Raw genomic sequence first — 9,932 nt, forward strand, 5'->3', positions numbered from 1 at the left:
GGAGATTAAGCATTGGAACTCGAACTCTCTTTTTGGTTGGAGAGAGCTGTGGCGTTTCCCTACTGCCCCGTCGCCATCTTGGTCCCCCCTCCTCCAAATGCCTTTCTAATGGCTGCATAACATTCCATTGTATATAAGTACCACAATTTTTGGATCCATTCATCTGTAGTGGAGCATCTGGGTTGTTTCCATATCTTGGCTACTGTGAACACTGCAGCAATGAACATGGAGGTGCATGTGTCTTTGTATCCTGATTCCTGTTGCTCAAGGTAGATGCCTAGGAGTGGTATGGCTAGGTCATGGGGAGGTCTATATTTAGCTTTGTGAGGTACCTTCAGACTGCTTTCAAAGTAGTTGTATTAGAGTACATTCCCACCAGCAGTGTAGTAAGGTTCCTCTTTCTCCACATCCCCTCCAGCATTTTTCATTGGCTGAATGTAGGATATGGGCCATACTGACTGGTATCTCAGGGTTGTTTTTATTTGCATTTCCTTTATGACCAGGGATGATGAACATTTCCTCATGTGTTTCTTTGCCATTTTTGTCTCTTCTGAGAAGTCTCTCTTTGGTTCCCTTGCCCATTTAATGATTGGTTTGTTAGACTTGGGAGGGATTAGTTTCTTGAGTTCCCTGTAGATAATGGATATTAGTCCTTTGATATACTGCTGGTAAATAATTTTCCCAATTAGTTGGCTGTCTTTCTAGTTTGGTAGCTCTGTCTTTAGCTGTACAGAAACTTTTTATTTTAAGGTAGTCCATTTGTCAAGTCTCTCTCCAATTTGTTGTGACCCTGAAATTCCGTTCAGGAAGTTCCTGCCTGTGCTTATAAGTTCAATTGTCTATTCTACTCTGTCTGGTAGTAGTTTCAGAGTTTCAGGTTTGATGTTAAGGTCTTTATCAATTTTGAGTTGATGTTAATGTATGGTGACAGACTGGGGTCCACTTTCCGTTTTCTGCATGTGGCTGCCCAGTCTTCCCAACACCAATAGTTGAAGAGGCTATGCTTCTTCCACTGTATGTCTTCAGCTTCTTTGTCAAATATCAGCTGACTATAGGTATGTAATTTTATTTCTGGATCTTCTAATCTGTTCCATTGGTCTTTGAGTCTGTTTTTGTGTCAATACCAAGCTGTCTTTGTTATTATGGCTCTATAGTAGAGCTTGAAATCTGGTATCATGATCTTTCCTGCATTGTTTCTTTTGCCTAGAGTTGTTTTGTCCATTCTAGGTCTTTTGTTGTTCCATATGAATTTTTGGATTTCTTTCTCTATTTCAGTAAAGAACATCATTGGGATTTTGATGGAAATTGCATTGAATTTGTATACCATTTTTGGCAGTATGGCCATTTTCACAATATTGATTCTGCCTATCCAAGAATATGGAAGGTCTTTCCACTTCCTGGTGTCCTTTTTGATTCCTTTCTTGAGGCTTTTATAGTTTTCACTAAATAACTCCTTTGCATCTTTGGTTAGGATAATTCCTAGATATTTTATTTTTTTGAGGTTATTGTAAATGGGGTTGTTTCCCTGATTTCGCTTTCTGCTTGTTTATGTTGGTGTACAGAAAGGCAACTGATTTTTTCCTGGCTTGGCTTGTTTCCTTAAAACTGGCATGCTACCATTTGAGCCACAGTTCTACTTCCAGCTTTTTGGTGGTTAATTGGAGAAAAGAGTCTATGGACTTTCCTGCCTGGGTTAGCTTTGAACTGTGATCCTCAGATTTTAACCTCCTGACTGGCTAGGATTACAGCCATGATCTAGTAGTGCCCATCTAAAATGAGGCCATTTTGTCCCTCCAAGACAAGATTGGAAAGTATTCCTGACTCTTTGGAAGGGTGAAGGAGTTAGATGTGAGTCTTCCCACCCAATCCAAAGTGACAGTAGCATCTACTTCATAGGTAGGGTTGCTGCAAAAGTCACTCAGACTGGACATGGAAAAGAAAAAGCCTTCTTACCCTCTACTCAGTGGAGAAGGGGGTGCCCTACAAAGTGGGCAACACTGCCCTCCCCTCTAAGCCCTGAAGGGATCTGAGGAAGGAAAAGATACTCATATTTGAGAGCTTAGAGCTACTAGATCCAATGCTGCTCAGAATGTGAGGCCAAGAATCTTCGCTTGCTGCAGGGAGCTATCCAAGGTCCTAAAAGTGTTCACTGCCAGGCAAGCCAGGCAGGCTGCTAGGAGAGCATACTGTCTGAGTGCTCTAATTCGTCCATTTTTAAAATTATTTATTTAGTTAGTTAGTCTTGGGGCTTGAACTCAGGGCCTGGGCGCTGTCCCTCAACTCTTTTGCTCAAGGCTAGGCTCTACCACTTGAGCCACCAGCTCCACTTGCAGTTTTCTGGTGGCTCACTGGAGATAAGAGACTCAGACTTTCTTGCCTGAGCTGGCTTTGAATTGTGATCCTCAGATCTCAGCCTCCTGAGTAGCTAGAATTACAGGTGTGAGCCACCTGCACCTGCCATTTCTTCAACAGTCTAGAGCATGTTATAATTCCATCTTGATAAGAAATCAGTTTAAAACAAAAGCTTACATTTTAAAAATCCTTTCTATCTCAAGTCAGTTCCTCTTTTCCTGAACAAAAGCCAAGCCACCTGGCCAAAGCAGGAACTTTTAAGCAATACCCTTTGATAGAAGAGTTTTTCTCGCATGGTGCAAAGCCCTTCAGCCTATTTCAAATGCCCTTCAATCTCTTAACTCCTTGCCTCAATCCACTTGCTTCCTCCTCCCACCTCTAGCTCCATGAGTGGGTGTGTGTCTACACAGGCTTCTCTGCCTATTTGCTCTTTCCTGTGATTCCTGTCCATTATGCATCCATATATGTTGGTGCCAGTTCTATCCAGTGAATGTTGTGTTAGGAAAAGAGGATTGCTTTAGAAACACAGGCACCATCAAGAGATGCAAGGAAGAGTTCCAGAACAGAACAGATTTCTTTAGCTTTCTCTATCTACCCTTTTTAATAAATTAATTGCCCCCTAACTTGGGCAATTTTGGTTCATAAAACAAACGGTCCAGCTGGGCACTGGTAGCTCATGCCTGTAATCCTAGCTACACAGGAGGCTGAGAGCTGAGGATCATGGTTCAAAGCCAGCCCAGGCAGGAAAGTCTGTGAGACTCATCTCCAATTAACCACCAGAAAACCGGAAATGGCGCTGTGGCTCAAGTGGTAGAGCACTAGCGGTGAGCTGAAGAGCTCAGGGATAGTGCCCAGGCCCAGAATTCAAGCCCCACTACTGACCAAAAAAATTAAAAAAGGGAAAAAAAGAACAAAGGGTCCATTCTAAGAAGTAGACAACATACAGCAGGATATAGTGGAGATTAGGCATACAGGAAAGGACAAACATCCATCCTGTGTTTGGACAGAATCACTGTATAATATCAAACACTCAGAATCTTGTGTCTTTGCTCAAACACAGGATAGAGCAAACAAACCAGCAGTTTTATGCTAGCATCAGGCTTTCTCTTTGCACACCATCCAATCATACTTTCTATTCTCCATCATAGCTCCCACAGGACTCAAGGATCCCTAACATGATGGATTTCTCAGTTTAAAATCTCCTTTTTTGGGCTGGGAATGTGGCTTAGTGGTAGAGTGCTTGCCTAGCATGCATGAAGCCCTGGGTTTGATTCCTTAGTACCACATAAACAGAGAAAGCCACAAGTAGCTCTGTGGCTCAAGTGGTAGAGTGCTAGCCTTGAGCAAAAGAAGCTCAGGAACAGCACCCAGGCCCCAAGTTCAAGCCCTAGAACTAGCAAAAATAAAAAATAAATTCCTCACTTTCTTGATCCCACAAAGACCATCTCTCTGCTACTAGCCCCCTGTTTGTAGTTTTTAATAGCTTATATCTCAATTTGAATTCCTGTCTATCCAATTACATGTGGATTCCTTGAGTGTGGGGCAGGCCCAGGGTAATTCATGTTGGTGATCCCTTTGCCCAGCAGAGACTCTGGCACACATTGGCATCCGTATTGTTTTTGAAGGGAATTAACAGAATGACTAAGTCTATCACTCTTGGTTTTCCTGAAGGAGAGATCCTTGGGCCAGCCCTGGCAGAAAATACTGGACTCACTGAGCTTAACATAAGATGGAACCACCTTCGAGGGTCAGGGGCCACAGCATTTGCCAAGGGGCTGGAGGTATGAGACCCCCTACTCAGTCAGCCCCTGGGATATGTCCTTTGGGGCAGTTGTTCCCTGTCCCAGCTTTTTTGTCTCTGCAGTGCTCCAGAAAGAAGCTTTGTGGCTTCCCCCCTCCCCCCCCGCCCCACCCAATACTGGGGATTTGATCTCAGGGCTTGGGTATTCTTCCATAGTTTTTTCACTCAAGGTTGGTTTTCTATCACTTGAACTACAGCTCCTTTTCTGGTGTGTTAACTTGAGATAAAAGTCTTACATACCTTTCTTTCTGGGTTGACTTTCAACCGCAATTCTCAACTCTCAGCCTTCTGAGTAGCTAGAACTACCAGCACCCAGTGAATCTTAAAGGTAAGCAGACCTTAAAGGATGTTTGGTGACTTTTATTTCCTGGCCACATTTAGTGGTCACTGTGCTCATCCAGATGCCAGTGGTTCACAGCTGTAATTTTAGCTCCTTAGGAGGCTGAGATCAGAGGAATGATGTTCAAGGCCAGCCAAGGCAGAAAAGTCTATAATTCTCCATCTCTAAAATAACCGGCAAAGTGCCAGTCTAGAGGTATGGCTGAAATGCTAGAGAACAAGCAAAGCAAGTTGACCGAGATTGCAAGGCATTGAGTTTAAGCCCTGATAATGGATGAAAAAAATACAAACAAGCCAGGTGCTGGTGGCTCACGCCTGTAATCCTAGCTACTCAGGAGGCTGAGATCTGAGGATTGTGGTTCAAAACCAGCTCAGGCAGGAAAGACCATGAGACTCCTATCTCCAATAAACCACCAGAAAACCGGAAGTGGCGCTGTAGCTCAAGTTAGTAGAGAGCTTGCCTTGAGCTGAAGAGCTGAGAGACAGTGCCCATGCCCAGAGTTCAAGCCCCATGACCGACAGAAAAAAAAAAAAAAATACAAGCAAACAACCAAAAAAACCCACTGTATTCAATTCATGTCTGCTATTCAATGTCAAATACCTTCTCTAGACAGACATTCAATTGTGACATCTGTACCATCTGATGACATGCCTATTGCTGACATACACATGTGCTTTCCTAACATCTTGCCCTCGTGTCCTTGAAAGATACTCTCAAACAACTCACCTTTACTCTGCCCTGGAAACCCTCCGACTCTAAAGCTTGTCCTTGATCAGGCTTCCTGGATTCTGAGGCGGGGGCTCCCTGGCGTTTTGCATTTTCTGCCTGGTTTCATGGCTTTCTTCTTTGGCTTCTAGGCAAATATCTTCCTGAAAGTCCTGGACATCTCTTATAATGGCTTTGGAGACTCTGGTGCCTCTGCAGTAGGTGAGGCCCTCAAGGCCAACAATGTGTTGGAGGAACTCAACTTGAGGTGAGCACCAGGGTGCTGCTCCAGGGACTAGGGCCATGACAGTCTAGCTGCTATTCCATTTGATAACTGGATCTTCCACAGTCTAGCCAGGATGGAGCTTGAGCCACAATCCCAGAACACCCAACTCTGTCCTTCTCACTTCAGATAATTGTGTGTGTCTGTGTCTGTGCGCGCGTGCGCATGCGCGCTCCAGTCCAGGGTCTTTAACTCAGGGGCCTGGCCACTGTCCCTAGGCTTGTTTGTACTCGAATCTAGTGTTCTACCACTTGAGCCACATCTCGATTTCTAGCTTAGTAGAGACAAGAGTTTCAGGGACTTTCCTGCTCAGGCTAGCTTTGAATCATGATCTTCAGATCTCAACCTCCTGAGTAGCTAGAATTACAGGTGTGAACCATTGGTCCCAGTTTAAGATAATCTCTTATGCACTGACACAATCCCTGCAGCTCAGATCATAAATTTGTGTGCAAAGCATCTTTAGAGGACCTGGTGGAGAATGGGCATCATCAACAGACTCCCTTCCACTCATAAAAGTCTAGTCTGGGTGAGTAAGACACAGCCCTGACATTGGGGGCATACTTTTCTCAACACAAGACTGCTAAGAGCCTGCTGTGTGTGAAGGGCTTATCCCAGCCCTCGGCAGGTAATAGAGTTCAAGGTAAGACTAGCAGAAGGGAAGAGGCAGGGACCAGACAGGTCATAGGTGGCTGTGGCTGAACCCCTCACCAGGGACTCTCCCCTGAAGACACAGAAGCTCTCTTTTCCTCCCTACAGAAAAAGTCAAGGAGCCAGGCACTGGTGGCTCACACCTGTGATCCTAGATGCTCAGGAGGCTGAGATCTGAGGATCACAGTTCAAAGCCAGCCCAGGCAGGAAAGTCCATGAGACTCTTATCTCCAATAAACTACTCAGAAAAAGCCAGAAGTGTTGCAATGGCTCAAATGGTAGAATACTACCCTTGAGCACAAAGGGGCTTAGGGGCAGCGTCCAGGCTGTGAGTTCAAGCCCCAAGACAGGCAACAAGAAAAAAGGGAGGGATGCCAAGGGAGGTGTGGCCACAAGAGATATTGAAATCACAGGCATAGGCAGAACTGGGGTCTGAGAAGTCAGAAGTGAGAAAAGCCCCAGAGACAGTGACCCAGAGCTCAGACTCAGAGTTTGAGTTCTAACAGAAGGAGAAGAAAAAGGAAAAGAGGACATGGACAGTGCACTGGTATTTTCCAGAACAGATGTTGTCAGAGATAGGTTGTCAGCTGGAACAGAACATATAGAAGCACCTGCTAAGATCAAAGGGCCAAGGCCACTGGGGAAGGATGCTCAAGGTGACCTCTAAAAACACCATGAAGCATCATCATAGCCATCTTCTACATATGGGCACCAGTGCAGGGCTGAAATATGAAGCTCAGCCTGGTGGATTCAGTAACAGCTGCAGTAAGAACCCTGGGACAATCGGCTGAAATATATGTGGATAGTAAAAAAATGATAGGACAATAATTACTGGAAATTGGGAAAGATATTAGGAGGAAGGTGGGAAAGGAAGGCTGGGGTTTTGTGTGTGTGTGTTAGGTCTTCCTCCATCCCACAAAAGACGGAAAGGTAAGTGCAGCGCTTGCCTGTTCCCCAGCCTCCCTCAGCCCGGGAGACAATCAGACACAGCGGGGAGCCAAGTCAAGCAGGAAGAAAACTCATTTATTAACACAGAGCAACCCGTTTTAAAGCAAAAAAGAGCGGGTGGCATGGCAGGGGAGGAAGAGGAACCAATCACTGTCAAGGTCACACCCTATCATGCACCTAAGCTTCCACGGGCTGGTTACACACTGAACGTAAAGCAAATTGGGCTCTGCCCACTCTACTCTCAGTGTCATCTTTGCTGCCCATGTGCCCTGCATGTGTGTATGTATGTGTGTGTATGCTTCCACATATGAGAGGAAACATGTCTCTTTTTTTCTTTGTCATTCTCAGGGCCTGGCACTGTCCCTGGGCTTCCTTTTGCTCAAGGCTAGCACTCTACCACCTGAGTCACAGCACCACTTTTGGCTTTTTCTGTGTATGTGGTACTGAGGAATCTAACCCAGGACTTCATGCATGCTATGCAAGCACTCTACCACCAAGCCACATTCCCAGCCCTGTGGTACTTTTCTTTCTATATCCTGCTTATTCACTTAATATTTTGTTTTCTAGTTTCGCCCATTTGCTGCAAATGACATAATTTTATTTCTCTTTATGGCTGAACAATAGTCCCTTGTAAAAATAATCCACATTTTATGTGTGTGTGTGTGTGTGTGTGTGTGTGTGTGTGTGTGTGTTAGTGATGGTACTTGAACTCAGGACCTCATACTTTTACTTGGATTTTTTGCTCAAGGCTGGCATTCTACCACTTGAGCCACACGTCTACTTCCATCTTCTTGCTTGTTAATTGGAGATAAGAGTTTTAAGGACATTTCTTCTCAAGTTGGCTTCAAATCAGAATCCTCAGAGCTCAGCCTTCTAAGTAGTTACAATTAGAGGTGTGAACCACTGGCTCCCAACTCCCACATTGTCTTTATTCATCTAGTGATGGGTACCTAGGCTGATTCCATATTTTAATTACAATGACTTTTTGATTGCAGCAACAACCGCATCTCTGTGGTGGGCGCTCTGAACCTGGGGTTTGGCCTCCAAGTCAACCAGACACTGAGGATTCTTGTGGTGAGTGCTACCTGAAGGAGGACACCCCAGTCCAGATCTGCCTTTGTGCCAGCCTACACAGACCCCTTCCCAATTCCCTCCACCCACAGATGAGGATAAGAAGCAGTACACACTAGGCTATTGTGCCAAGATTGGGAGGGGTAGGGTCTCCTGGTTTCCCCATTGTGACTACTTCTCCCACCTCTGGCCTGGTCCATGCTGCATCTCCAGTGTGATCCCAGAAGCTCCCCCATAGCTCCTTCCTGCCCTTTTTCCTCCTCTGCTGGAACACCTTTAGCTTCACCTTCACCTTCTTCCCTGAGCTTCCTCTGGTCTTGTGGACATCCAGAGTCAGTCAGCTCAGACCTACCTACCTGAGGCCTGTGGGGCCTGGCAAGAGTTCCCTTCCCCAGGGGTATAGTTGGGGAGAGAACAACTAAGTAGTGCTAAAAGCAGAAGACAGGGAAGCGAAGATGCGAGGTGAGAGTGGAGCAATGGAGGCTACTGTGCACACAGCATGTGCCCAGGGACAGCAAAACCAGCTAGGAGGTGGCATTTGGCTTTGCTCCCCACCACCCGCCTTTTCCATGCTTCCCTCATTAGTTTTCACATCTCTGTCCCCCATAGGATCCCAGATTTTCTTTTCAAGCTTTGATGTACATTTCCAGCCAGTGTAGATAATCCCCCAAATTAACACAAATTTTAGTTCACTTGTAACACATCAGGGCTCTGGGCTCTGGTGATTTTCAGTTCCGAGTTCACAGCTCTTTCCTAAGCTGCTCAGAATTCTCTGCATGCATGCACCAGTGCCCAAGGGCACACCCATATATATATACACGCTTGTACAATTCTATTTCTTCTTTTTCTTTTTCTATCCCTGCTTTTGCTCTTGATGAGCAGTTCCATGCCCAGGTCCATTCACCTCTCCTGTAAGAGCCCAAAGTTCTACTCCCCTCTCAAGTGGTGTTGCTGCTTTCTCTCCTCGAACTTATCATACCGAGAAAATAAATGTTGTCACCCCTTCTAACAGGACAGTTGTTTAAGGACCAGGTGCACTAGGTGGGTGCCTAATCAGTGTCCACTCCTTTCTTCTTCCCTCTACCCAGCACCCTCATCAACGACACTGTCACACACAGACACGCCTGCAGAAAAGCCACAGTGCATGCCATCAGAGATGACAGCCCCCTCCTCCTGCATGTTGTCCTCTGGCCTCCCTGGGCTCAGCTTCTCTCTCTTGTCTGTGTCTCTCTTAGGTGTCCAGGAATCCCATACAAAATGAAGGCTGCTTTGGTCTCCTTAAATCTGTCCGGGACAATCCAGCATCTGCTCTTGAGCTGTTGGATTTCTCTGTAAGAGCTTCTCCTGAACTTCATCTCTGGCCTTCTCAACAACCCTGTGAGCTATCATCATTTCCATGTTAGAGGAATAAAATGAGGATTAGAGAAAGAAAATGTCCTGCCCCAATACCCTGTTTGGCTGGGTAGATGTTCTAATGTAAATCAAGAAGCCTCTCCTACTTTGCTCCTGATCTGAACAGGTAATGTTTCTGAGGTCTCACCCCTGCCTAGGTTCCTCACTGGCTAGAGACAAGATGTGCAGGGCAGTGGCAGATTGCTTACTGTCCATAGGTGTTTACACCTGCCAAGTCTGTACTTAAAAGGCTGTTCTCCTGGCCTCTATCCTAGGACATGTATGGCTGCAAAGGGACTGTGGGGCAGGAAGATTCACTTTTGTGTCTCTGAGGGGAATTAGGTCACATTTTTGTTTAATTTTGCTTTAATATAGAAAAACGTATCTTTTTT

At 45.5% G+C, this 9,932-nt stretch overlaps 1 protein-coding gene across 1 annotated transcript in view; it reads left to right on the plus strand.

The window, feature by feature from the left end:
- Positions 1–9,932, plus strand: part of Lrrc74b (leucine rich repeat containing 74B) — a 24,645-nt gene that overhangs the window by 13,171 nt on the left and 1,542 nt on the right. Inside the window, exons 5-8 of the mRNA XM_013031512.1 lie at positions 4,024–4,133; positions 5,351–5,466; positions 8,073–8,151; positions 9,384–9,479. Coding sequence (XP_012886966.1) covers positions 4,024–4,133; positions 5,351–5,466; positions 8,073–8,151; positions 9,384–9,479 — 401 coding nt within the window. The remainder of the gene's footprint in view (positions 1–4,023; positions 4,134–5,350; positions 5,467–8,072; positions 8,152–9,383; positions 9,480–9,932) is intronic.

Source organism: Dipodomys ordii, unplaced genomic scaffold, assembly GCF_000151885.1.
Source record: "Dipodomys ordii isolate 6190 unplaced genomic scaffold, Dord_2.0 Scaffold141, whole genome shotgun sequence".
NCBI lineage: Eukaryota > Metazoa > Chordata > Mammalia > Rodentia > Heteromyidae > Dipodomys > Dipodomys ordii.